The 27,795-nt window shown below is 53.7% G+C and overlaps 6 protein-coding genes and 2 pseudogenes across 6 annotated transcripts; 3 read left to right on the top strand and 5 right to left on the bottom strand.

Annotated features, from left to right (window-relative positions):
- Positions 1–846: 846 nt before the first annotated feature.
- Positions 847–4,150, top strand: SAPIO_CDS4089 (Uncharacterized protein; the record flags this gene model as incomplete). Its single annotated transcript, XM_016786731.1, has 5 exons — positions 847–886; positions 1,015–2,915; positions 2,978–3,067; positions 3,124–3,418; positions 3,477–4,150. The coding sequence occupies 5 exons, from the start codon at positions 847–849 to the stop codon at positions 4,148–4,150; spliced, it is 3,000 nt and encodes a 999-aa protein (XP_016643707.1).
- A 550-nt stretch (positions 4,151–4,700) lies between these two features.
- Positions 4,701–6,498, bottom strand: SAPIO_CDS4088 (Aminopeptidase I zinc metalloprotease; the record flags this gene model as incomplete). The annotated part of the gene is made up of 3 exons (XM_016786730.1): positions 4,701–5,647; positions 5,721–6,063; positions 6,142–6,498. The coding sequence occupies 3 exons, from the start codon at positions 6,496–6,498 to the stop codon at positions 4,701–4,703; spliced, it is 1,647 nt and encodes a 548-aa protein (XP_016643706.1).
- Positions 6,499–7,470: 972 nt separating this feature from the next.
- SAPIO_CDS4087 (uncharacterized protein) lies at positions 7,471–8,213 on the bottom strand (the record flags this gene model as incomplete). Its single annotated transcript, XM_016786729.1, has 3 exons — positions 7,471–7,728; positions 7,801–8,118; positions 8,181–8,213. The coding sequence occupies 3 exons, from the start codon at positions 8,211–8,213 to the stop codon at positions 7,471–7,473; spliced, it is 609 nt and encodes a 202-aa protein (XP_016643705.1).
- Positions 8,214–9,012: 799 nt separating this feature from the next.
- Positions 9,013–12,811, bottom strand: SAPIO_CDS4086 (Mannan endo-1,4-beta-mannosidase; the record flags this gene model as incomplete). Its single annotated transcript, XM_016786728.1, has 5 exons — positions 9,013–9,224; positions 9,276–9,368; positions 9,454–10,221; positions 11,066–11,928; positions 11,976–12,811. The coding sequence occupies 5 exons, from the start codon at positions 12,809–12,811 to the stop codon at positions 9,013–9,015; spliced, it is 2,772 nt and encodes a 923-aa protein (XP_016643704.1).
- A 219-nt stretch (positions 12,812–13,030) lies between these two features.
- On the top strand, positions 13,031–14,619 carry SAPIO_CDS4085 (uncharacterized protein; the record flags this gene model as incomplete). Its single annotated transcript, XM_016786727.1, has 2 exons — positions 13,031–13,357; positions 13,732–14,619. 2 exons carry the CDS (start codon positions 13,031–13,033, stop codon positions 14,617–14,619), a joined length of 1,215 nt encoding a protein of 404 aa, XP_016643703.1.
- Positions 14,620–14,923: 304 nt separating this feature from the next.
- Positions 14,924–17,084, bottom strand: SAPIO_CDS4084 (uncharacterized protein; the record flags this gene model as incomplete). Its single annotated transcript, XM_016786726.1, has 3 exons — positions 14,924–15,981; positions 16,126–16,521; positions 16,580–17,084. The coding sequence occupies 3 exons, from the start codon at positions 17,082–17,084 to the stop codon at positions 14,924–14,926; spliced, it is 1,959 nt and encodes a 652-aa protein (XP_016643702.1).
- A 577-nt stretch (positions 17,085–17,661) lies between these two features.
- On the bottom strand, positions 17,662–19,692 carry SAPIO_CDS4083 (annotated as a pseudogene; the record flags this gene model as incomplete).
- A 3,373-nt stretch (positions 19,693–23,065) lies between these two features.
- Positions 23,066–25,051, top strand: SAPIO_CDS4082 (annotated as a pseudogene; the record flags this gene model as incomplete).
- Between the last annotated feature and the right edge of the window lie 2,744 nt (positions 25,052–27,795).

Here is a 27,795-nt window from a genome sequence, read left to right as displayed (position 1 = left end):
CCAGCAACCAACTTTCCCATTGACCCCGATCGACGCCAGCAGTCGCCAAACACACTATTCCAAGTTCGCACGAACATTTCGTCGTAGTGTAAACTACTTCGTACCCCCGCAGATTACGAAGTTCATGGTGGGAAGTCAATACAGCCCTGTCACTCTTCAGATCGTTCAGCCGCTGTGCATCCGGAGACTACGACAAGACGAGACTTACGGTACTATGGGCTAGGGGATCACCGCGTCACCCACATGAAAATTGACTCGCTCGGCCCTCGGAGTACCTCGGACTACTCGCAGAATACAGTTGTCAAAAGGGTACCCCCTGTCAGAGCGCATGTATATATGCAATACTCTGGACCCCTCAACCCAGAATTGGAAGTATCTGCCGGGGTCTCGCAGTCCCTCCCAGAGTTCGTCCAATCCCGTGTCGCAATCCCTCATCCTGGGAACTTCACAGGCCAAAACCAGACGAGAACCGGCCCATCCACCTGCAAATTTGTTCCAACATACAAATACAAAGAGGCGACTACTTCGTCCTCGCTCATTCGTTCGTTCCTGCAACTTTTCAATTCGGAGTCCTCTTCTTGTCTCTCTTTTTGCCCTTCTTTTTTCTCTGTTCGTTCGTTTGCCTCGTAATTTTATCAAGGCAGGGGAAGAGGAAGGAAAGAAAAAAAAATTTCATTTATAGGTCTCGGGTGTTCTGTGCTGTCCGATCTACTTCGTACCCTCTTTATAGAGATCTGCATCGTGTGTTGTCAACTGCCCTTTGTGATCGGCGCTCCCCCTACCTAGATCAATGTCTTAAGAGAGGGAAACAACGCAAGACGCAGTGCCTCAGCTTCACCTTGAACGATGAAGTTCGCTAAAGAGCTCGACCGCGAGCTCGTTCCCGGTACGCGACACTTTCCCCCCCCCTCTCTCTTTATTCCACCCCACAAGTAGTTCCCGTCGCGTCGCGAAAACTTCCCCAACCGAGAAAGAAGGAAAAAGACCAGCTAACACGGCCGATATTTCCGACAGAATGGAGAGTCAAGTACCTCAACTACAAACTCGGCAAGAAGCACGTTAAGGCCGTAACCAAGGCCATAGTCCGCGCCAACAGCACCCCTCGCAACTTCAATTACCGCTCCGGTCCTAGTCCTGGAACATGGACTCACACGCGCCCCCAGCGCACTCCCGTTGCCACGAGGACCGAACCGGCTACCATCTCCGAGCGAGCCGATGAGAGCGACGAGAACGTTTCACCGTGCACCACTCCCATCGGCACCGCGCCGCGCTCCGTCACACGACCGATCCCCACGCGACGGCCCAACGAAACCGACCTTTTGACGAACTCCCCCGGCTTCGAGACCCAATATGGTAGCTTTGTACCCACCCCCGGTTACTTGTCGCCGGCCCCCGACGCCGAGGACTCGAATCCCTTCGAGCTGCCCGCCCCTGCGCTCAAGGAGGCTCTGAGCACCTCCGTCCCGCCAGGATATAGCAGTCGCAGGTGGAAGGGTTCACTAGCGCACGCTGGTACGTGGGCCTCATCACTCTTGCGCACTCACTCCACCGGCGTCGATATTCCCAATGGGCTCCGCGCCGAGCCTACTACCGGCCCCGGTACCGGCCCCGGCGCTACACCCACGACCGTCGCGACGGCTACACCTTCCCCTCATCCGCTCCAGCGCCTCTTCTCCACAACGTCCATACGAGTCCGCCCCGGCCGATCCCCCGCCGATATATCCCTGCAGAACCTAGACTTGGTGCGCGAGAAGCAGCAAGAATTCTACAACTTCCTCGATGCAGAACTCGAAAAGGTCGAAAAGTTTTACCGTTTCAAGGAGGATCAGGCCGGCAAGCGTCTCGAGGTTCTTAGAGAGCAACTACGCGAAATGCGCAACCGCCGCATCCACGAGATAGCCAACGCTAAAGCCAAGGCGAAGTCGCGGTCGAAGGTAGCCTCCGACGAAGAAGGCAAGGATCTTCTTCTGGGTATCAATGGGAGCAAGTGGATAAACCCGATAAAGTCTAAGATGGTGCGACCTGGACCCAACTCCAAGGCTCTGCAGAAGATGGCGCAAACACCTGTCGTTGGGCCGCAGTCGGCAGATGCGCGCCGGGACTACATTCGCCGTCCCGATGACCGCGTGGTTCCGTACCGCTCGGCGAAGCGGAAGCTCAAACTCGCGCTGCAAGAATTCTATCGCAGTCTCGAGCTGCTCAAGTCGTATGCCCTGCTGAACCGCACGGCGTTCCGAAAGCTCAACAAGAAGTACGACAAGGCTGTCCGCGCGAGACCCCCGTACCGATACCTCAACGAGAAGGTTAACAACTCGTATTTTGTTACGAGCGACGTTCTGGACACCTACATCCAAACGGTCGAGGACCTGTACGCCCGTTACTTTGAAAAGGGCAATCGCAAGATCGCAGCGGGTAAGCTCCGCAGTCTTACACGACCCCGTGGTAACAAGTCGGGGAGCGCTTTCCGTTGCGGCATACTTATCGGCACCGGCCTTGTCTTCTCCGTCCAGGGTCTGTCGTTCGGCGTCAAACTACTGCTAGACGAGGATACTGGCTTTACGCTGCGGCAGCAGACTAGTTACCTGCTGCAGATCTACGCCGGTTATTTTCTCATGCTCTACCTCTTTCTGCTCTTCTGCCTCGACTGCCGTTTCTGGCACAAGTACAAGATCAACTACCCCTTCATTTTCGAGTTCGACCCTCGCCATCAGCTGGACTGGAAACAACTTTCCGAGTTTCCCAGCTTTTTCCTATTTGTGTTTGGAATATTTATGTGGTTGAACTTTAGCCAATATGGCTCGCCGAATATGTATCTTTACTATCCCGTGGTGATGATCTTCGCTTCTGTAGCCATCATCTTTATGCCGTTGCGGACTTTTATGTTGAAGAGCCGCAACTGGTTTGTGTATTCTCACGTACGTCGCTCTTTTCACCCCGACCAGCTCAGACGCGATGAGACTGCTAACCTACAAGGTAGTGGAGGTTATTGTTGGCTGGCTTCTACCCTGTCGAGTTTAGGGACTTCTTCCTCGGTGACATGTATTGCTCGCTCACCTATGCGACCTGTGTAAGTGATGTCATTCTATGAAGCTTTAAGACCTGCGTGATTGCTAATAACACTAGAACGTCGAGCTCTTCTTCTGCCTGTACGCCAACCACTGGGAGAACCCCGTGCAATGCAACTCGAACCACTCGCGCCTCCTCGGCTTCCTCTCCGCACTGCCGCCGATCTGGCGTTTCCTGCAGTGCCTCCGCCGTTATCGTGACACGAAGAACATCTTCCCCCACCTCGTCAACGGCGGGAAGTACACCATGTCCATCATCGCCGCTGTGATGCTATCTCTCTACCGCATTACACCTTCTCGGGCTACCTTGGCGTTGTTTATCACATTTTCGATCGCCAACTCCATCTACTGCTGTACGTTGCCCCCCCTTACACCAAAACTGTCGCAGTTAAACTAACTGAAATCCTTTAGCCATCTGGGATCTGTTCATGGACTTTTCCCTTCTCCAACCCGGCGCCCCCAGATTCCTCCTCCGCGACATAAGGGCCCTCAAGTCTCGCAGCGTCTACTACATCATCATGCTACTCGATCCCATCCTCCGCTTCTCCTGGGTCGCCCTCGCCATCTGGACCCACAGCACCCAACACTCCACCGTCGTCTCCTTCGCCGTCGCCTTCTTCGAGGTCACCCGCCGCGGCATGTGGGCCCTCATCCGCGTTGAGAACGAACACTGCGCCAACGTGGCGCAGTACAAGGCGTCTCGCGACGTGCCCCTCCCGTACCGCTTCGTGACAACCGACGAGGAGACGACCACTGCGGCGGCTGAGGCTGCTGCCGCCGCCGCCGAAGCTGCCGCAGAGGAAGGGGGAACGTCACCTCTTGTTGGTGCGGATGGTGTGGTGGATGAGGAGGGGAGGGCTGGGAGGGTGTATAGGGTTGATACGGCGAGGTCGTTTTCGAGGATGTTGGCTGATGCGCATACGCAGGACTTCGAGAAGAGGAGGAAGATTGAGGGGGTGGTGGGGGTAGATGAGGAGGATGAAGAGGAAGAAGAAGAAGAAGAAGAGGAAGAGGAGGAGGAGGAGATGCGGAGTGATGAGGAGAATAGCCGGAAGGGCGAGGGGAGCAGTCGTGGTGGGAAATGAGGGAGGGGAGTGTATATGTGTGGGTTCACGTCGATGATGGATGAGAGTCATGATGATGAATTGACGCAAGCTTGGGGAGAGGAGAGGAGAGCAGGTGGGTGGGGGTAATGATAATGTGTTGAATAATGACGGGTCGGGGAGGGGGAAAAGCATAAGGGAGGATTGTGTTTGGTTGGATGTGGGATATTGGAGATGGACTCCGCTGATATTTATTTTGTCTTTTTGCATTGCGGGAAGGGAGTCGCATACCCTTGATATCATAGACAACTAGCATCGAATCTCATATATATAAAGCGTTGTGTCATTTGTTGGAAAGAAGTATGAGAGGCGTATAAAATGTGTGGAAGCTCATCTCATGCTTGATTGATTGATTACAATTAAATCTCGACTGTCTTATTCCTCGTACATCTATCGACACCTTGCAATACAGTTCCAGGCTCTCCCTCCAGTAAACCACGATAAACAACGCAATTCTGTGCAAGATTCATCTCCAAGCAGCATTCCATACATGTGCGATAAAAAAAAGAAAACGCCAAACTTCATCCCTCCTCTAATTCCACTCCCCATCAACCTCCTCCCACCTCTCCAAAAATCCCCTAAAAAACTTAACCCCCAACCCCGGATCCAAGGCCCCCGTCGTCGCCCGAACCGAATGCATACTCAACTGCGGCAGTCCCAAATCCGCCGCCCTGACCCCCATGGCGCTCGAAAGCGCGGGCCCCACGGTCCCGCCGCTCCTCGTATCGTTCCTGATCTGGAAGATCTGCGTTTCGCAGCCCTCGAGCTCGGCGACGCGGCGCAGGATGGCCGTGGAGACTGCGTCGGTGGTCATGTGGCCGTTGGAGTCGGCGCAGATGGCCACGCCGACGTTGAGGCGGGGGACATGTTCGTCGAGGTAGAGGTTGAGGAAGTTGGGATTTCCGGCGTGGGTGACGTCCGCGGAGGCGAGGAAGGAGCGCGCGTAGGTCTGGCCTACGATTCCGGGGCCGAAGGGCGTGCGGGAGGAGGCACAGAGGGCCTCTACGGTGCGTTCGATCACGATGGGGAGGAAGTTGGCGCGGGCGCCCTGGCGGAGAAGCGAGCCGATCTCCTCGTCGTCGAAGAGCGCGACGAGCTTGATCGTGGAGGCGGTTTCGGGTTCGGAGGCGGAGAGGAGCGCGATGAGAGCCGGCCAGCTGCAGAGCTTGTCGTCAATGCGGCCGCCGAAGATGAATTCGCGATCGAGGCCGCCGGTCTGCGCGGGCTGCGTGTCGAAGAGCTCGAGCTCCCAGTTGAGGATGAGGGAGTAGTCGGTGATGCCGAGTTCTTTGGCGATGAGCTTGACGAGGCGGGGGGGTTGGGTGCTGGCGAAGGAGCCGGCGGGTCCGAGGGTTTCGGGGGCGTCGGAGGTGGGCTTGCGGTCTTCGAGGCCGATGATGGGGACGGCTTGGGTTTCTTTGTTGTTTTGGCCCATCATACCGGCGCCGAAGTGGGGTGCTACGGTGGGCACGCGGGCAACTGGAGAGGGTTGGTTAGTAAAGAACAGAGACTGGGCGGAAACAAGCACGGAAGCGGGAGTTGAGAGACGTACTGGGCCAGCCGAGCTTCACAAGCTTGATAGACGTCTTGCCTGTCTCAGGATCCTTGACAATGACCCTGCCGCCAATGCCGAGATCACGATCCCACCAAGTGTGGTTCAACGCTCCAGCATACGGAGACACGCCAAGCTGAAGGTATCCGGCCTTGTTGGGCTTCTTGCTAATAGGCTTTAGCCTCGCCGTCAAGGCGTCGATGTGTCCAGCAATCATGGCGACGCCAGATCCCGGAACGTAGGCGCGGCCGACGGTAAAAGCGATGAGGGAGCTTCCGTTCCTTGTAACCCAGTACTTTCCGCCTGGTCTAATCTGTCCGAGCCATTGATCTCTCGCGGGGAGCTAAATTCGCATTGCAATTCGTCAATTGAGTCCCTGGCCAGGTGGCACACACATACAACACAAGGGGAGTAGACCAACCTCTTCAAAGCCAGCAGCGCTCAGCTTCTCCTTGAAATATTGAACAGCATGAAAAACGGTCGGATTCTCCGTCAAGAAATCGCAAAAGGGCCGCGTGTACGCCTCGGGCTTATCCTCCTTGACTTCGCAGAGAAGACATCCCTCGGACCAGGGGGCGGCCCTCAGATTCGTTCGCTGGGCCTCGTCGAGCTGCTCGAAGCAGGATTCGCAGACTATGCGGTCGGCGCCGGTGCGCTTGTCAATGCCAGAGATGATGAAGGCTTTGGTCGCGGCGGAGAGAGGCGACGGGGGAGTGTCGGGGCGGTCGTCCGGGTGATGGAGGCGGAGGGAGAAGGTTGATGCGGACGGGGTTTGCATGGTGGGCGAGGACGAATGCATGTGGGTTGTTGGGACGAAGACGCGGGCTCCGAAGGGGTCGGGGATTAATTGGAAAGGGACCGGGGAAGGCAAGGTGAAGATGTCGGGAGAATCGAGAGAGGGAGGGGAGAGAAAGGGCAAAGTATGAGTCCGGAATGATACAGGCAGATGGCGAAGTCAAGCACGAATGCGAATGCACCAAGACGAAATCGGGGTACAAAGGTACCTTTTGTCTTGGACCCACCGGAGCTCGACCTTGCCTGGTCCATCTACGATGTGATTGGTTCAAATGAGCCGTTCCTGGCAGGGTGGGGGCGGCAGTGTCTAGTACCTGTCGCAGGAAAAGGAAGGCGCCACTGCAACCAGCCAGTGACGACACCGATAAGCGAGAAACAGGGACCATGCATCAATCGGGGGAATTAAGCAATCCATATCGAGATCTCAGACCATCATAGAGCAGAGGAGAAGGTTGGAACCTAAGGGAAATAGAAATTAAATTAGAAAAAATAAAATAAAAATAAATAAATAAATAAATAAAATAAATTGAAAAAATGACGAAGAGTAGATGATATTAAAACAAAAAAGAAAAGAGGCAAAAAAAAATATGTTCTATTCCGCGCGCGCTGCGTTTCGAACCCAGCAGGTACTTTCTGGGGACCCAGGAGTTCAAGCATTCCATTGATGAGTGACTCCCAAGACCGCCGCGCTTCCCTGCTGGTGGGTGTTGGAAATCCTGGCTCCACATTTGGTATTTAAGGCTTATTCTGGTCTTCAAGATGGAGTTGGGAAGACGGGAAGGCGCGGTGTTGACCAGGCTCCTTCCTTCCTCATTTCTCGCGGAGAAAACATCACCAACTGAATTCACCATTTTGATATTCGTCTACTATTTTCATATTTGGCAATTGAATTGGTCTTTGATACTAGATTGTTTGACATTGGATAGACCATGCATCGACTCACCAACACGTCAACCTATCCAAAACTCCGAATCACCTCTGCCAAAGGCTCAAACCAGCTGTCCGCCAACGCCTCATTGCCAACCGCATTAGGATGCACACCATCCCCCGTCATCTTCGCCGTGTCGAAACCGGTCCAGCAGTCCACGACCGAAACGGGACTCTCCTCCGTCGAAACCGTGGGAACCCACTCCGCCACGGCGGCGTTGAGAGCTTCGACGCGGGAGCCGCATTGCGGGCAGTTGGAGGGCGCCATGGGGATGATTTGGGCGAACTAGATTTTCCCTTTCATTAGTACGGAGCAATGCGAAAGAAAAAGGAGTAACTTGAGAAAAGCAAAACCTACCAACACCTTCATCGCAGGATTGTTATCCCTCATATCCCCAAGCAAGCTCTCAAAAGACCCAATAATCTCCTCCGGCGACTTATTATTCCACACATCATTCGTCCCCAGATGCACCATCACCACATCCGGCTTCGTGCTCTGCAACCACCCCTTGAGCAGGCCCTGGCTGGCAATGTTGGTCGAGAGATACCCACCGTGGCCCTCATTCTCGCCGTCGTAGGTGAAGCTGCATCCTTGGCCCGGGAGGGTGCCGACGAAGTCTGTGTTGGTTATCGAGGCAGCTTGGAGGCGTTGCCAGAGGAGGGCACGCCAGCAGCCCTTGGTGGACATGTTAGTGTCGTCTCGAAACCTGACAAGGGGAGAAGTAGAAGAAAACTTACAGGGCTTCCCGTGATGGAATCACCGAGTGCCATGATCTTGACAGGATTCCCCTGCCCAAGAACTGCCCCCAGGAAAGCAAGCGCTGAAACTATCCCCGCGTATCCCAACACCATTGCGAGGTCTATTCAGAAAAGGATAAGAAATGCCTTTTCTACAACCTCCAAGACGAGTTGTAATCCCAGCCAACACCAGATCAAATTACTAAAGATCAAAAGCAGGTCACCCCAGACTCATAATATATAATCATACATGTTCGCATCCGCCCGTCCCATTTTCAGCCTCCATTGCAATACCCCAATCTAAATATGAACCAAGGAATTCCCCGGATTATCCACTGACACGGGGGAAATGCTACATACCTAATTTTGGAAACAAATAGGATTCCCCGGCTTGGTGGAGATGTCCCAAGCGTCAAATGGCAGCGAGCAAAGAGCAGCGCTCAAAATGGAACGTCCCGTTACGAGGTCTTCCTCCGACTTTCGCGGGTGGAGTGGGTCCGCTTTCGGTAGTTGGCGTCGCGGAGGGACCTGTTCCGCCCCGGACAGGGTAGGAACAGGGTAAAGGGAAAGCTGGGCGGCGAAGATCGCACCGAAGTACAGGAGTCGCGTCGGTGGGTTGCATTATGATTCCACACCCGGACGAACTTGCAAACGACATTGAAGATTGTCCAAATGTAGGACCAGTTTATTTTCTTCTCGGTCAGCACCTTGGTCAACACTTCACAACACAGGCCTTCTTCACTCTCCTACGCAGGTCGACTATAGTGAAGCATTTTGTTAGTTAGAAAAATTACACAAAGTAGAATTAATCTACATGCTCCTATTTTCATTCCTAATTGCCGCTCTTGATGGCAGCAACGTGATCCGTCACCAAACACTTAAAGTCCGCGCTGTTGTAGTAAATTGTATGTCCATCGTTGTGCGTCTGGCCAGAGCTCAACTGGTCGCCCCACTGCCAGAACTGATCGCCTGCCACGCCCTCCGTCGTTCGCGAGGCCTTTTGCCACGGCGCCTCGGTGCCGCAATGGTTCGTTGTCATTCCGTCTACTATAGTTAGTACCCAAAGCCACGAACTTCCACGGTGAAGAAACTTACACTCTTCCAACAGGCACGGCTTCCCAGCGGCCACACAAGCAGCTCCGTGAGCCTTGATCCACTCAATTGGAAAGTTGGTCGAGTCCACGCTCCCTGGAGAGTCGTTGGTTAGTCTTCTCGGTGCGAAATGCTTCATACATCGTCCAGGAATCGGAGTGTTGGAGAGCAGAGTACTCACAAGACTCGGGGTACATGTGGAAGGTACCAAAATCAAGCGTCTCAATCGCAAGATTCTTCGCAAAGTCTACACCCTCAGAGAATTGGAACGGATAGCTCGTCCCACCCGCAATACCGAACCCCTCATCACCCAGCGTCACCATGTGATTCGGATCCAACGACTTGACATATTCCGAAGTGGCCTTGGCCCAATTGTAGATGACATCCGTCTGGCAGCCCTGGCATCTTGGCTCATTGGCGAGCTCCCACGCGAAAACGGCTTTCGAGTCCTTGTATCGACTAACAAGAGCCGCGATGTACGCGCGGTACTGCGTCTGCGCTTTGTCGTTGGTGTACCAGCCAGCCTTGGTGCCACCGAAGGCCTTGACGTAAGCGTTCATGCCGCCGTAGTCGTCCCAGTAGTTGACAAAGTTGATGATGAGCTTGACACCGTACTTTTCGGCCGATGCGACTACGGCGTCTAGCCGCTGAAGCCCGTTGGCGCCGGTATTGATACGTGAGCCGGACGCAGACAGGAGCTGGTACCAGACCTGGTTGCTCTCCGAGTTGACGTCGTTGAAGCCCCAGACACGGAAGATCTTCAGCCCGGAGCTCGAGAAGTGGTCCATCACTAGGTCCACGTCGGCATCGTTTGTCAGGAAGGAAATCCAGTACGAGTTGCTGCCGGCGAAGTACCCGGTCTCTCCGTCAATGGTGAATTGGGTTCCGGTAGCCGTGGCGAAATCGGAGGACTGGCGACGTGCTGGGCTGGCTTGGGCTAGACCTGCCGCTAGCGAGGCGAGAAGCACAGAAGAGACCAACATTCTTAACACAATATCTCCAGTCTCGAAGTGAAAAAAAGATGCCTGATTGAATGAGAGACCCGATGGATGAAACCTAAACTTTTCTAGAGCCCTGGTGGAAGAAGATGATCAAGGACGCATTTATATGCCTTTTTTTTTTTCTTTCATACCACCATCCCGGGATCTGATAATTCCCGCCTCCAGACACACCAGGACGCGTCGTTGAGCGGGATGCATCATAAGTGCGGGGAGACCCGGTCGTATTGTCCTGGCTCCTGGGTAAATGAAAACCGCCTTTAGGACCCTGTCGGGCGGTATATGAGAGCGGACTTATGACCTCCGGCCGACCCAAGGACTAAAGAAAGATGAGAAAACGGAAATTAAAGATTAAAGAATTCGAAGTAGAAGGAAAGAGATGCCTTCCGAAATGCTTGGGCCTAGCGGGCTCACCCTGTTGAGTTTCCGTGAATCGAGCTCCTTGGGGAGAGCATCCCTATCCTCTTTTTTTTTTGTCGCTGCAATGCGGACATCAATAGGCTCTTACCAGTCTGTAGGAGCTGCCCGGCGAGTACAGACCCAGGTTGGCAACATCCCTTCCTTGGAGTATGGAAAACATATCTTTACACTCGCCATTGATCGCGGCCTCTAAGCTAGTCCGCTATTTCTCCCAAGGGATCTCGCGCCGGTTCGCCTTCGAAGGGCCGGAACAGCAATATGATCTTCCGCCCGTGAGGCATTGAGGTGCGGGCTCAAACGCCACACGCACCGTATCGGCCGGACAGTCAGACGGGCAATGTCCGCTGCTGTCCCTGTTGCCACCCTTCCACTCACAATCTCCCCAGTCTGCATGACTCTGAGAGTCCACGTCGCAGCAATATGCACGGGGGGATTCGGAGTCGTCAGCTCCGCTGCACTGGGCCCCACCGCTGCCGCCGTATGAGTCCATGAGGTACTGGCGGCCATCAGCGTTGTTGCAGGCAGAGTCAGTTCCCTTGTCGAAGCTGCATTTCGGCGGCGTACCCTGCCAGCTGCATGCGGCGTAGTTCCTGATCGAGAGGTCGGTGAAATCCCCGGTCGCTGCACAGCAAGCGACCTGCCAGTGGGAATTGGACCGGCAGGCTAACGAGTGACTCCCAATCTCAGACCATCCACTAGGACATTGGGATTGATTCTCCTTTCCGCAGCGGCCATTATTAAAGTCGCTCCAAATACACCACGGCATATTCCTATCGGCCGGACAGCAGAATACCGACGTTTGTCCGCCGATGCAGCCGGTCGGATCTCGCATGACGCCTTTCATGCGAGAGCCCTCGCGTCGAGGCACGGCCAAGTATCCATTAGGACACTCCTTGCCGCATCCAGACCACCGGCACTGGTCAGTCAGAGTTTCGCCAACAGCAGTCTGGAGCATCTCGCCGTTACCCATATCGTACTCGGCGGACCCTGGGGAGCTGTAGCCGGTCGCGGCCTGCAACTCGCGGGAGAAGCGACCGCTGCTTACGTCCTGGCTAACCGCCCACACCGTGACGCCCCCGAGACACAGTTCCCGGGCCCTCGTAAGCTTCAAGTGCCATGTCGTCTCGTCGTCGTACGTGACCCATTGGCGACCGCGTTGCAGGATCTTGGCAGCGGCCTCCGGATCAAGAACCGCGGCAGGTCCGGGCTGTTCCGCAAGGTCCATGATCTCGGCGATGCTGAGCATCCCAAGGGTATCAGTACCATAGCCTTGGGGCCCACGGACTCGTATATACAGCCGGGTTCCATACAATCAAGGCTTGCGGCGGTCAAGTGACGAGTGTAGAATGCCAAGCCCATGTTGACTTTGGCAGGGTCTATATCGTCGCGCCACAGCAGGCCCAGATGCTCGGTAATCTCGGTCAGGTTGGTGTGCGAGTTGAGGTACGGCCCTGCCCATTTGCTCGTCTTATCCCACGTTCCGTGCAGGTCGTAAGACATCACGTTGAAGAAGTCGACGTATGGGGCTATATTTTTGATATCGAAATGCTGCAGGTACCAATAAGCTACGGGTAATACCACGGAGACGCCCGTCCGACCCGTGCCCGAGCTTTGTGAGGCTTTACGCAGATTCGCAATGAACACGGGCATGTTTTCAAAGTCCTCGGGACGGCCACCTCGGTTCGGTGCACCGGGATACTCCCAGTCAATATCGACACCATCAAAATCGTACGTGCTCATGAAGAACACCAGAGACGAGAAAAAGACCCTCTGTTTATCTGGGTCTGTTGCAAGCCTCGAGAATGTCTCTCTGGTAAGGCCTGGCCCGGTGAAAGCCCAGCCGCCGATTGAAATAAACACCTTGAGGTTCTTGTTGCGCTTCTTCAATCCGGTTACATCTCGATAGAGAGAGACATCGCGTAATCTGGCTAGAAAGATACGGAATGACTCGGGGTCTATGTGAGCATGGGCGTAGTTGATGTGCGTGTAAACGCCGATGGGGATGTCCTCTGGCTCGACGGTATGGCACCTGCGCCTGGGCTTCCCACTGCTTTCGAAATATCCAACGACCCGTTTCATAGGCGTTTTCTCGTTGGCTGGGCACGGAGGTCCCTTGGCCATTTTCTCTCCGCAAAACTCTGCGGTCGTGCCACACCATCTAGCTACAAGTCAGCTCTGGAATGCTAGACTCGAGGGAGGAGAACGGAAATAAGAGAGAATGGAAAGACAGAAACGGACCCCCATTTTGAACAACAAACGTTCAAAGGACCGGCGGTTACCTGTGAGTGCTCCGGACCGTAGCTACCAGGGTCGAAGAAGGCTTTAGCATCGCAACCACCAATGCAGTTCTCAGCGCTGCAGACTAAGAGAGCGCAACCACCTCCCCCAAAGGAGCATATTAGCGTAACGGCTCAGCTCCAGGGGACTGCAAGAGAGGGAGAACTCACAGTCAGATCCCAATCTGCAAAGGTCAAGCTTAGAACAGCAAGTGCTATCTACATCACATCAGGCAACGGAGGTCGTGATAAGGGAGAAAACGGGCAAGACGAGCAGGATGCTGGAAAGAAGTGGCGGATAGCTCGCAGCTCGCCTGCCGCCGAAGCGAAGAGCCATGACCTACCCTGCTTCCAGATTAACCTCCAGCGGCTTCTGGGTGGTGACAAGCCGGTGGGGAGCAATCAAACGCAAAAGTTGAAAAGGGGATGTTGAGATTGAGCATCTCGAGCTGGGTTCGCATGGCACGTGACAAGCCAGGGAGCCTCATCTCTTGGCAGTGTCTAAACGTGAACCTCATTTCCTTTCGGGCTCTCTAAATATCTCACAAACATCATGAAGAGTGAGGTTCTGAGCTAATTCCATCCTAACTCTATCACGGTACGACCCAGTCTCCAAATTCGATGTTCTTTTTCTCAGTCCTTCTGCCTTACATCGTTCTTGCATCCACCATCGACCCACGCTCATTCGGTTCGGAGAGCCTGGATCGCCTCCTCCATGACACTATCTCCTTCGCAACCGGTTTACATCTAGACATGTGTCCCCAGGGTCCAGCCGAGCAAAGCTCTGCTCCGCGCGAAGCAGGCTTTGAGCTTTCACCCATCATTATACCCGGTGCAGAAAACATGGATGACGAGATCGTCGAGGAACTCAAGGCCCTGTTCAAACAAGCTGGTGAAGATAACCCATCGCTCGAGCCAGAGGATCGCGTCTTCTTCCTCCACCGTGAGGATGTTTTCGGCCTCGCTGTGGCCTTGCCTGGCCTCTTGACTGAAGATCAGGGTTACTGGATTGTCGGTCGCCCTCCCCCCAAGATGGTCAAGCAGGCCATCCGCGACGAGTATAATCTTGACTCTATAGCCGAGGTTGTGAAATACGTGACCGAGAACATGAATGGCCTGACAGACAGGCAGTTCCGTCTGTTTTTGCGCAACTTTCATCCGATTGGTGACGAGCTGTTTCACACTGGCAGGACCCTCTTAGCCTCTCTATCTTCACCTAATGCCTTATCCACTGATGGGTTCGTCCAAGCCGCCACGAACAGTCTTCTCGATCTCGAAGGCATAGGCGCCCTCTTTCGCAAAGCCGCCCTAGTCTACCATGCTCCTGAGAGGCGGCGGGTTAGGCGGGAGAAAACCCTGCAGCGGATGCGCGAGTTGGACTGTATGTCAGAAGAGGAGAGCCTGGCGTGGCACCGTGACATGGACAAGAAGCGAGCCGCGTGGGAAGCCGGCGCCGCCGCGAGGCAGGAGACTTTTGCCGAAATCGAGCGTTGGGGGGAGGCGTCGTCGAAATTGTCTGATGGCCAGCTCGCGGAGATGCGACGCCTAAGGGAACTTGGACCTGAGGCCGTGCAGAGGGCTTACTTGAAGAGTTTGGGTGTGGGCGAGGAGGATATTGAATCGTATATGGAGTCAATAGATACAGATGAGTAGAGGACGACGAGGGAGTGCGGACAGCACTCTAAGTCAGGAACATGGGCTACGGCTACAATATAGGCGTTAGGCGTTTCCGATAGAATCTTTTTTCCTATGCATCTTCTCGTTATGTTCATAACCGGCTAGTTATCTCCACTAGACTCTCTTTTACGAAGCGCGTGGCATTAAAAGAGATTCAAATCCCCGAGTGGTGACATCAAATGTAGAACATGGATAAGTTCCAACTAGTTGACCGAATTCAGCCCCCCCGGCAATCATCCAGTCTGACATAACTTCGGAAGCTCATCGCCACTCAATAAGGTCAGAACCAAGGACGTGAAGGATCCACCGGCTCCGTCGGAAACGGTATCCACTTAGGGAGTGTCATATCGAGAGAATCCGGCGCCGGAGGGTGCGTTATCTCAGGCTGCGGCCTCACAAGTTTGGTACCATAAACCTCCATATGCTCTGCGCCGCCGCACGTAGAGCCCAACACACACCTGATATCGCACAACTCGTCAGCAACCTGAGCAGTCTTCTCGTTGATCTCGTCGCCGCAGATGCACTTGTCACCGTTATGCAAGCCGAAGAAGCCATGGTCGTTCAAGCAGGCCCTCGCGCAGTCGGCGGGGCTGTTATACATAATTGTCGTCAGAGTTCCCGATAATGTAGGGTCTTCGGCCGAGGTCTCGAAACAGCCCACGCGTGCCCACGTGAACTTGAGAGTGTCCGTTAAGCCGTAGACCGTGATGGCGTCTGTCATACCGCCGCACTGATGGTTCTCATTGCCAACACAGGCTGCGTTGCATTCGGCGCTGTCCAGCAGCTCAGAGTTAATGTCGATCTCCGCCCCGCAGAAGCACTTAATTCCGGCAAGAATACCGGAATACAGGAATCCTTCCGACCTACAAAACCTGACGCATTGTAACACGTCCATGTCCGTTTCGTCGGTGTAGCTTCTGTGGTAGAGAGGATAGAAGCCCTCGTCGAGGTTTCGCCAGCAGCCGAGTCGGCTAACTCTTTGCGGCGGTCTCGGCGGGAAATACCATGGGACACAGTAAGCCGCGTTGATAGTGAACCCCGCGGAACGGCTGGCGAAATTCACACCCAGGCTCGGGTTTAGATTCAATAAGTCATCTAGGGCCATATTGTTTCGGGTGATGAGGGATGTGCAGTCGTCGGACTCCTCAGCCATGGACCATCCGCCGCAATCAAGAGAGCAATCAAGAGAAGTACCGACGGCGGGGACGGCGCCGTCGGGAAGAGGTGCTCTTTCTCTCGAGACAAGCCGATCAGAGTGACCCAGGTGGTCAGGGCCGTCAGCGGGCTGATCCTCGTATAATCCTCCTGGGGGAGTGAGACAAATGATGCTCCCGAGGCCTGCGGTGTTATCGTGGAGGTTGCTACAGTCACACGACAACCAAGAGTTCATCTCTTCGAGGTGTCACACACCCGTGCGTATCCGGATGCTTCTGCAGCCATCCTCTGGGCGTAATTGGTAAACGGTACAGCCTGATGGCTAACATATCTTAGTGCCCGGCGTGAGGTGGGTGCAGTTCATCTCAGCGAAGAGGCCAAGATTCCCAAGCACAATCCCGGCCGAGGGAACGTTGTTTGCGAGAGCGATGGTGTCGCAAGTATCCCCTGGCACCGTGGTATAATAATTGTTTGAGAGGCAAAACGGAGGACCAAGATCTTCTCCAGGGAGCACAGGATCCGGAGCGTCCCAGGAAGCACCCGAGATGTTGCAGACGTCAACGGCGCGAGCCCAGAGGTCCTGGTAGAACTCCGACCAAGACATGACGGAGTATGAGCTGCTTTGCATTGTCTGTAGCTTGAGAATGAAGCATTCATCGCAGAGTTCGATAATGGGCATGTCCCCGACAGCGCGGTCGTCTCCATCGAAGCCGTCAATCACATCTACGGACAAGGGTTAGCATTTCGACCAGCAGCATCGAGGTCATCGAAAAATACAAACCGTTACAGTAATCCCCAGCAGCATTCCGAAGGCAAGTCTCCGTGTACCCATATAAAATGGACCCGCCATAATGGTACGCCGGTAGCCCGTTGTCAAACCGTTGGTCTTCACAATGCTCCTTCACGCCGTGATACCAGGCCTCTAGAGAGCTTTTGCATTCATCCGTGCAGATATCACCTGCGTCACCCGAGAGAGGGGTGCCAAAGTACTTGGGCGTGGTAAAGATCCTTGTATAGTCCCGGCACATGATGATGGCTGAAAGCGCTGTCCGGCAAATCGTTGAGAAATCAGTGCCCGAGAGATCCTCCGCCGAGTAGAGTTGGTAGCCTGGACGGCTGCCCATAACCACGGGGCGGTGCTCCTCAGCCGCGCCCTCTTGAAGACGCTGCTGATGCCGCTCATGGCTAATGTCTGGATGAGAATACACGTCCAAACTAAAGACTGACAAGGCGATTAAAAGAATGATGAGAGCCCTCGACGGTGCGGAAAACGAGAGTGTTGGCATTGCAGGTCAACCCCAAAAGAGGGATGCATTGAGAGGGACGTAGGTGCTCCTTCCAACCCCAACCTGCAATATATTAGTTATTAAATGAGAAGAAAACAAAAGGAAGCACAATATTAACTGACGATGTCCAGAAAAGAGTCGATGTGAGGTGGCATGTGGGCTTCGAAGGGGAAATTGAGTGATCAAGGCTGTGTTACGCCAGAAGCCGCTAGACCCGACTTGGTCGCCATCGAGGGACAACCAAATAAATAAAAATGCTGCACGTAAATCCAACTGTCCAGTCCCTTCTGAAAGGGAATTCCTCTCTGAACATCGTCTCCGTCTAGTCAGACACTCGGTGAACTGCAGACAACCTCATCCATCGCTCGCCTCTACACCGGTGGTTTCCTACCAGTTCCCGGGTCGTGATCCCAAGTACTGGCTGCCGAGAGATCCAGCGTTCGATTCCGCATGTAAACTGTCTCTGCTGGAGGACTGAGACTGCGTATCCAGACAATAGATTTCATTAATCCATACAATTTATACATATATTTGGAACAATATCAGATTCATCCATCAATCGTAAATCTTCATAACATCAGTTAACAATCGACAAAAGCTGATTCATAACAGCCAACGCCCGCCCATCACTGACCACCCCCAACGTCAACGTCGGAATAAACGTCCCCAGCGGCCCAACCCCTTGCTTCCTAATCGCCGCCTTCACAGACATTCCCGATGCAAAAACTAAAGAACTCCGATCTGTCGCCTGTGGTAGGATATCATTGCTCGTCCGCCGTCTCCTTGAAAGAAACCGAGACCAGAAATGCTGCTCCTCGCCTTCCAGATCCGGCTCCTCGACGGGTTCGAGGTAGCAGGAAAACTGGCGGTGTGGATGAGGGTGGGAAAAGAGAGCGACGAACTGGCCGGCGGTTTCTTTGGTATCAGAACGTTGTAGAGTCAGTCGCAATGCCCCAGCGGTTTCTTCGGAACACTGTAGAGTCAGTCGCAATGCCCCGGCGGCCTCAATTACTTTGCCGCTTGATGTGACGACTGTGAAGCTGTCTTTGGGTGAGCTCCATACAGCGCCGTTCCTACCAGGGATGGTTTCGCCTGTGTGCGGATCGCGAGTCTCGGCGGTAGGACGCTGAAAGACGGACTTTTGCGGATAGTGAGACACGGTCTTGATCCTCCAAGACGATTTTGGACATTCGTTGAGCGCGATATTCAGAGACCTTGCAGCAGGCTCGTAACCCAGAGAAGTCCGGCGTCTTGGGCTCTCCTGAACTTGCTTGTCCGGGGCGTATTGCAGATACATGTGCCGAGCCTGGAAGCGATGCAAGAAAACTATCGGCACACATACCGGGCCCTTCCCGGGGGTGCGTACCGCTCTCAGGGGAGTTTCAAGATCATCAAGGTTGTTAAAGGAGACGGTGAGCCAAATGCAAATCATCATGCCATGGTCTGTAATACTTTGTCGGCTTCCCGTGCGTGAGCTGTTCCTTGAGGGGGCTCGCGAGGTATTCGAGGCCAAACGAGTGGGCGAGACGTCGGTGTATACCCAAGCTAGGACCTCTTTCGTCCCGCTTCTGCATTGGGCCAAATCAAGCTCCATGCCATCTGGATCATTCAGATCAATGGGCAGCGTCGCGGAAATTCCCCGGCTAGTTATCAAGGGAGGATCGAAGAGGAACTGATGCAGTGGTAAGCGGTTCGACCTGGAATTCCACTTGTGCGGCTCAAGGTCACCCCACTCCAAGGAGCCCATGTCAGCGAAGAGCATCGACTCGGCATCGTCGAATCCAAAGGTGGTCGCCGGTAGATGGGAAGTTAGGTCGGCCCGTTTGAAAGCAGCCGGGCTTCGGGCCAATACCCCGGAGGACGAGGATCCCACAGGGTGTCGGCCAACCCAAGGAGACCAAGCTAGGATGCTGAAGTCTTCTGATTGCCTTAAAATCTCCTGCTGGAGCCGTTCGAAAGCACGTCGGCCTTCGCCGTAGATTATGGGCATGTTAATGTCGAAGATGCCCAGAAGACAGTAAGCTTCATCCTCTAGCCTCGTGGTCTGCCTGCCAGCGGCCCAGCTGAGTCTTTCAGCAACGGTGCAAGCGCTAGGTGGTTTGGTACCTCGCAGGACTTCGACACTGATGCCTGTGGCAGTAGAGATGATCGGCTCCAGGCTCGACTTGGTGCCGATTTCAATCCAATCCGAGGTATAAAATTCGACATAATTCGGCGCAATAAGCTCTTGCAGAGTCCAACCCCGTTCAAACCATAGGCTGTCTGAAAAGCGAAATCCTGGCACGTCGGCCAAGTGCACGTAGCATACTTCGGCGTCGCGGTACCAGGCATACATGGAGTTGATGGCTTCGGACACCTCGGCGCCAGAGGTTTTGTCGATGCAGCAAGTATCGATCCATACCCAGTTGAGGCCGACTGATTTTGCCTGGGTGCAACATCCTTTGACCTTCGCGAAGCCCTGGCGGTGAGTTAAAGCCGATATGCCGTTGGCCAGGTCCTGGTAGAGGACTTCATCATTTCCCCAGGTGTGCGATAAAATGGCATATGGCGGAATATGAATGTGAAATTCCTCAAACCTGTAGGTCGAGGTATTTAGTAGGCGAATCATGGATTGTTTTGTTCCTCGCCTGAGACAAGGATTCTAATTGCGGTTGAGAGTCCTTCGCAACTTTTCAACCCGCTTCAGTTGGCGACCCACGGGCACTCTAGACCAATATTGTTACACCGATGGGATTTCAATGTTAGAGCAGGTGGACACGCGGAGATTTCGTAAAGAGTTAAATGAGAGGATGAGAGCACACAGCGACCCAGCGAGTATATAAGGATCGAGGTATGGAATGACGATAAGGATCAGCGTTCCTGTCGTGCATGTGCCTATATTGAATAGGACACGAGGTTTTCAAGTCAATGAGACCAATAAAAAGTAAATTGAGAGGATTAAAGCTGGCATCTAGGGATGAATAAAGGTGTTGAAGAAGCAAACATTTACACGAGAACGGGCGTCGAGAGAGACATCAATGGTATTAGAGGACTGGGCACACAAAGCAAGTGTCGGCGCATCGGGAACATGCATGGTTTTGAGGCGGGGCCCTTGCTCGTGCATTTTGGTTCAAAAAAGTTAAAGCGACGGACTCAAACTGGCTAGGAGCAGCAGAGATCCCCAAAAGCAAACAGGCTGATGTGCTTGGCTAATCCGCCGGTGTAGGCTCATTCTATCACGCTGGTGCAGAACTCTCGGACTCACAACCCAAACGAGCCAACAAAAGATGCAGGTGTTGAGGGGAAGGGTGCCAGGAATGGACAGAAATGGAACTAGGGGAGAGGCGAAGAGTGGAACAAGCACATCGACGACAAGCCAGCCCGTCCCGTCGAAGCAATGAGCAACGAGCGATGGGCGAGCGACAATAGTCTCTTCAGGTGCGAGTTAAGGGTCTAGGCATTTAGACTGCACCCATTGTACACTATGTATTAGGCAAAGGCAAGGGAGTTTTGGATCATGGGAGATGCATCGGCACAATGCGGAAGGTGTAGCGTTGCGGTCTGCGACTGGACAGATAAATCAGGGTTCCATGCAGAATGGGCTGCCCAGGCCCATGCTCGCCTACTGCTACCGGAAGAGTGCGTTATCGTGGCATCGTGGTGTAGCCAGAATGTCACGGAACCAGGCAAGGCAGCGTGAAGCAGCAGCAGGAGGAAGTAACTGTGAGGAGAGATTTCTTTTTTTTTTTTTTTTTTTTTTTTTTTTTTTTTTTGCGAAAAGCAAAGTCTGGTCGAGGATGCCGATCAAGGAAAACTCTGTGGCTGGATCCGTGGGATAGCGGCGGCTTGGGTTGATGGCTGGTCGGTCCATGTCGGAGCGCAACGCCATCAAAATCGGTAACTGAATGCAGGTGACGCTGGCACGGTCAGTCAGACACTGGGCGGAGAACAGAGAACGACCGAGAGGCACTCGACACCTCTCGATCTGAATATAATACGGCTGATAATGGTGGTATCAATCAATGCTGAGCATATTGGCGATGCGTGGACAATTGACTGTCGTTGACCTATTATATCTCAGCTTCATGCGTAATGCGTGTTTGCGTGTCTGCAAGGGCATTGACACACACTGATGCTGGGACTGACACTGTCAAAGACGCATCAATTACTTTGTCGATGGCTGGAATGGGATCGATTCTTGCCAGACAAATTCACCAATTGCAGCATTAGGCTTTCCCTCGTCAATTCGCCATCATCTCACCTTCAAGGCCTGTATTTTTGTTGAAGCAGGGTCCAGAAGGACCGGCCAGCTCGCACTAGCAGACATGGTTATGTAAGCGCTACAGGCTGCAATTTAGGTTAGCTGGAATCAAGGTTAGAGCCTATCGTCTCCGGCGGTGTTCGGAGCTGAGTCGATGAGAGAAAATAAGTTCAACTCTTCAATCGCAGCTTCCCGCCCTTTGTCCCCGGCTCCTTCCTAGCTTCGCTTACAAGCTCGCCTCTGCTACGAAGTATCAGTACAAGTACTTTTTCGCTTTAGGGTTTCCCTCCTTTTTCTCTTTGACTCCCTCCTCGGGCAGCGTCCGTGACGAGAAGGAGCAATTGACGGGACAGCATGTGCGAGGTACTTCTTTGACACATGCGCAGCGATGCCGAGTCTGGCCCGCAGTGGGGCAGGCGCGATGAAGAAGGCCCTGGCAGAGGAGCGGAGCGGATGGTGGAAGGAGGAGCGAGGCACCAAGCGAAAAAAAAAAAAAAAAAAACGGCATCACAGACCGACTTCACAATAACCTTCCCCGCACCGACAAAATGCAGGGGAGGGTGCAAGACGCAACGGTGGAGCTCTGCTCTGTATGGAGTAAATTGTATCGCATTCTCGGTCGGAGATTGAGTGCATCGTGTGTCGTCGCGTTGTTAATCTCGTGGAGTATCGTGTCGCATCCTCGTCCATCAATTGAATCCATGATCAAGCCTTTTTTTACAACTCCTCTTATTTTACTCATTCTATTAGTCCTGGATCTTCTCTAGTCTCTTCGAGTTCCTCGCCAACCCTCCCGTGTGGTCAGACCTACTCTGGAGATGGACACAGACTCATACGCAGTTCTGCATTAATAAACATCAAACCGGCTCAAGTCTTCAGTTCCCATCTCCAATCACTCTACCATGGTCCCAGCAGGGACAGTCGTCAGCTCTCGTGCAGCACATGGAAGCTCTGCATTCCCAGCCCTTCTCAACGCGACGCTGCTGGCTCGGATTAACCATTCTCCTCGATCCGCCACTTTCCCTCCCCCATCGCGACTTTCTGGTCCAGAGCATCTTAGCCGAGATGTCATTCTTGAGGGTGGCGCCGCCCTGCCTTTACATTCCGTTGATCTTTAGTGGCCAATGGCCGGGCCATGCCTTGCTTAATCCAGCCATTAGTATCTTCCAGCCTGCCGGTTAAAACCGTTCATCTTAATCTCGCTCCTGGGGATCCCGTCCAAATTGGTCTGCTGTCACTATAAATCAACCCATCTCCTTCATCCAAACACTGGGCTCGCTGGAATGCAGCAATTAACTTGCATAGTGTGTGAGCGGGCACCTTTACTGAAAGTGCGGAGATGAAAGCTGAACGGACCACGAAAATACGTCAGCTCGAGATGGATGTAAAAATGGGACAAGCCGCTCCTGGGAGCTCCGGACCCGGTTCGTCTGGTGTGTCGACAGGAAGCTTTTGCCAAACCTGCCCTCTCGTTGAGATTCTATCCCCTGGGCTCAGGAATTCTCGCGTCATACGCTCGTTCACCTCAAGAGAACAGGCTTGAAACTTTCCGAGATGAGAAGCTGTTCCGCTGCAGCGGTCCTTGCCGCTGTCGGAGTTGTGTGCGCAGCAAGCCGTAACCAGCCTCGCGACCAAGTTCCCGATGTGTACGGCGGGGGGTTGACCCTTCTCACCTACAATGATCTAACAAGTAAGAGGAGAACCAATGACCTAGACCCACCAACCTACGCGCAGAGAGTTAATGTGTCTCGCGAACTTAGACGACCCTGTCAAGGACTCTGCCGCCATCCTCGCACATGATTGGAACATCTACACCGCATTCCAAAGGGCTTGCTCCATATTGAACGAGGTCCCTTGGAACCCTGACACGGCGAAATTCGAACCCGGCATAAATAGCTCTCTCTCCTACCAGGTATATCTCGACAACTTTGATCCGGGCCAGCTCTTCTGGGTCGCCAAGGAGACCCCCAAGAGCCAAGCCTGCCGCGCAATCTACCCAGATGGCAAGGTCATTGATGTCAATTGCGAAAACGAGCTCCCCGGCCTCTGCACCCAGAGCGCCCCCGTGTCTACGTCGGAGACGAACAACGACCCCACCGACTTCCACCTCTCCCACGTTGTTGGCAAGCAGACTTTTGTGGGTTTCCGCGACTTCTTTGCTTTCAAGTTCCGCGGGATCCGCTATGCCGCCAAGCCCGAGCGTTTCGAACATTCCACCCTCTTTACTCCTACCAAGAAGGACGCCATCTTCGCGCTCACCGCGGGAGCCGAATGCCTTCAGCCCATTGGCGAGGTTCAGAGCGGCATGGATGAGGATTGCCTCTTTCTCAATATCTGGACGTCGTCTCTTCCCCCCACGGAAGGCGTGAAGAAGGAAAAGCTCAAACCCGTCATGTTCTACATTTACGGCGGGGGGTTCACGAGCGGATCTGGAAAGAACCCTAATACGGACGGTACTGGCTTGGCTTCTCGCGGAGATGTCGTCGCCGTTTCCATAAATTATCGAGTCAGCAACCTCGGATACTTGACCTTTGACGACGGAGAGCACCTTGGAAACTATGGCCTGGGCGACGTCATTACCGCACTCGAGTGGGTCAAGAAGAACATTCCATCTTTCGGCGGCGACCCGGACAGAGTCACCATTTACGGAGAATCCGCCGGCGCCGTCATGGTGCGAGGACTTCTCTCCTCACCCAAGGCTGAAGGTCTCTTTGCCAACGCAATCAGCCAGTCCGGTCCCGCCGGTCTCACCAACAATGAGCATGGCTACATTGCCTATTGGGACAGCGCCAACCACACCTATGAGCACATCACCAAGGGCGTTCTCGAGGAGACAGGTTGCGACGAGGCCGACGACGCCATTGAGTGCCTTCGGGATTACAATGCCACCGAGCTCGTCAACCTCAAGAACGTTGCCGCCGGCCTCGTCCAGGACGGCGTGTACATCGACGTCGACCACCTCCCGCTCGACGGCAGCGGGCTCACTGGCGACGTCGCTCTCATGACAGGCACCAACCGCGACGAGCTCGGCGTCGAATTCGCTCCCTTCACGGCCGATGACGCCAACATCACCACAATCCTCAACACCTTCGAGAACCGCTTCGGCCGCTCCCTAGACTCGATCCTCCCATCGGAGCAATTCCCACTCTCCGAGACACCAGACCCGGATGAAGTCCTCCACTACGCCATCCGCGTCGGCACCGACGGCGTCTACACATGCATGGAACAAGCATCCAACCACGCAGCAGCCAAATACGCCGCCTTCAAGGACCTCTACGCCTTCCAGTTCAACCGCACGTACAACCCCTCCGGCTACACGCAACCGCACTGCGGACCCCCCGCCACCGACGCCTTTCCCAACGGCGACCCGAGCCTCGAGTATTCCAAGTGCCATGCGGGAGAGCAGATGATCGTCTTCGGAACGGTGCTGCGCGGCGGGCTTCCCGATCGCGATGGGTTGGATGTGCCGTTTATGCAGCTTGTTGTGGATTACTGGACGGCGTTTGCGAGGGGGAGGGATCCGAATCCTAGTGAGAAGTATCTTGAGGCGAGGGGGTACTGGGGGACGTTGGGGCAGGTGAGAAGTGTAGGAAAGTGGAAGGCGGCGAGCGCGAGGGACCCGAATTTGATGCTTTTGGAGTGGGATGGGGGAGTTACGGGGTTGGGGGAGAGGGAGCAGTGTGATGCCTTGGGGATTGGGTTGGATTTTTGGGATACGGCTGAGTAGAGGGGGTAATTAGGAGGGTTGAACAGGGTTTGAAAAAAGTTGGTGAGATTCCGTCTAGATATGTTTCTTCACTTCTAAATTTGTATGAATATGATTGATATTACGTTTGCGTCATACACTGAGCCGTGTCTTGGCCTTGTCATTATGAAGCAGTTTCTGATACCTGGTTTCCATGAGAGTCTTCTAGAAGTCAACCTAAGCGCCATGGAATATGAGCCGAGCCGACCACAACGCCGGATCAAAAGAGGAGTTGTTGGAAATCTGTGGATTTAGATAGGTGCTTGGGAGCTTACTTGTCGACGCGAGTGATCCGAGGCCTCATCAGCCCTTTTTCGAAGCAAGTCTTCAAGGTACATTTACACGTCCACCTAGCCCGCAGCTGGCGCGTCATCTACTTCTTGATTCCTGACCGAAGGGATATTGACAAAGCTTCAGGTCATGCTCACTGCGTTCTGTCAACACGCCCGGCCAATGAAGTGAGGGCCGAGCTGACACCGGCATCATTCGAAGACAGGATGACCCGAAGAGAACAGAAGACGCGCTGCTGGCACTCGCCAATGGAACGAAACGATTGAAGTCCTACGAAAGTATCCAACTCTCATTGTGGGATGATGGGCTCTCAAGGTGCATCCAATGAGGGTAACACAGCATGTCCCCGACATTTCAATACTCTGCAGGTTGGCCGTGAAAAGAAAGCAAACGGGAAAAAGAGTTCAAATTCGCATTAGTTTCCCAATCCGATCACCACTGTGACATTCGCGCAAGTTTATTCTCGAAGCCACGTTATCCCGTCATCCTCACCGTGTATTCTTACTTTGGAGGATGACAAGGCTGCAACGCGTCCATCGACTATCCCTTCCAATTTGGGCACGTCAATCCTCACCTTTTCTCCCCTTCTTGGCCGACACCGCAAGCGCGCATATCGTCTTCTCCGGAAATTCCATCATTTTAGCAGGAAGAAGTCGAGATTCAGACCGCCATGTTATAGGGGACTGGCGGTGTAAAAGCGGTGATGAGCAGGACTAAGGGAGAAATCGGCAAGATATGCAAGGCGTTAAGCCCGAAAACAAAAAGACCTCAATCGTTCGCGAGGGCTAGGAGACGGAAGGAAAGGAAGGAAAAGGAAAACAAAAACCAAAATAAACACAAAAAAAAGAACTATTCACACAATCAGACCAAGATGGCGTCTGTGCCAGGTGTCAAACGCCTCGGGCAACAGCCACCATCTCCTTCCGAATGGGCTTTGTTGAACCCGATGCTGGTTCCAGGCAAGCTCCATCTGCGGCTGACGCAAAGATCAACAAAGAAGACACCAATGCGGGGTTTTTCCCATCCCCAAGAGGGCAATTCAGCTCTCTGCCCTAGCGCCTCTTTTTCTCCTTTCCTTTAGTGCAGTGTGTGTGTATACCTGTGTTGTTTATTGAAGCTGCTGTCAGAGTCTCATCGCCAGTGCGGAGCTTTCGTCAAATATTGCTTCCCGCAGCCCTTTTTTCTCTGCACTTCTTCATAGTGTGGTCGCTTCTTCCCCACCTTTATGCAATCTGGCATACGTCAAGGCCCTAGTGCAGCCCACGGGGATGGCCGAAGCAGCGCGAATAAATGGTGCGTTCGGTGCGGCCAGGGTTTGAGTGGCTGCGGGAACGACCACGACAGTGGGGAGGTCTTTTAGTATCGATGGGACCCAATCAGTCGGACCGGCCGCGTTAATGGAGGATCTCTGGAGGGTTTGGGCTACTGGTCGGGATTGGAGATGGAGGATCAATATGATCCCTGCTCAGCTGGCTGGAAGGAGGGGAAATACATCCAAGACCCCTTGCTGACTCGTGCTAGCGGTACCACGGCACAGGGCAGTCTCCACTAGTGCCTTCCCCACCGCTCCTGGGTGCATCTCCTCGGCATGGGTGGAAGCAAGAGCATTTGCATGATGAGCATGGGGGGAAGGAGCTTGGGCAGGGCGTTGGCTAGTGGTACGTTTTTTTACCATCTTGAGAGAGCAGAGCAATCGAGAGAGATTCCGGCAGGTGAGGCTACTCTGCAGTGTGATTAATCTACTGAGTACTACTTGCAGGATGAAGCCGTCGGCTAGCTGGCTGTCGCTGATCTGTGCTGTACTTGTCCCAATTATCTCGCGGTTAACATTTCGAGCTCAGAAGTTTGATAAGTTCATGATGGGCTTGTCTTCCCAGCGTTACGTTGATGCGACAGTGTGACCTCATCCTGTCCAACATCGACTGATGAGAGCTGGCGGGGCAGAGAGAATAAAAGTTAAGAATGCATTAATTGCACTATTAAGACAAGGCTGGAAGAAAAGCGGGGGTGAAAATGAAATCGCGATTTTGCGCTGTCATCGGCGAAATGCAACATTGGTCTGATGCTTCTGCCCTTCTGCTCTTTTCCCATCCTGCGGGTCGCCTTCGTGGGTCAGTGAGGTCAGCCTCGAAGAAAGTGCAGACTCCGCCAACTCGATCTGGTAATTTATCCGCGGGTGGGGACCTGAATGATGTAGTTTAGTCGTTCAGTGGCCTCTTAGGCAGGCTATCGATGTCGTGCTGCCTCTTCTTCATGCTGTGTGGGCTGCAAGGATCCATTTTCTGAAAGGCTCAAGGTGGAAGTTCTTATCTGCGTTTGAAGCCTTCCGCGAAGATTCAGCCAAGACAAAGGCGGAAGGCGCACAATCGAAAATGAAACTGATGCCGAGACTATTCCGTACGGATACGCTACAAATGATATATCAATATAAACTA

The sequence above is a fragment of the Scedosporium apiospermum genome (assembly GCF_000732125.1).
Source record: "Scedosporium apiospermum strain IHEM 14462 chromosome Unknown SEQ_SAPIO_0090, whole genome shotgun sequence".
NCBI lineage: Eukaryota > Fungi > Ascomycota > Sordariomycetes > Microascales > Microascaceae > Scedosporium > Scedosporium apiospermum.
Note: the sequence above shows the minus strand (reverse complement) of the source record. Positions and strands in the feature narration are given on the sequence as shown.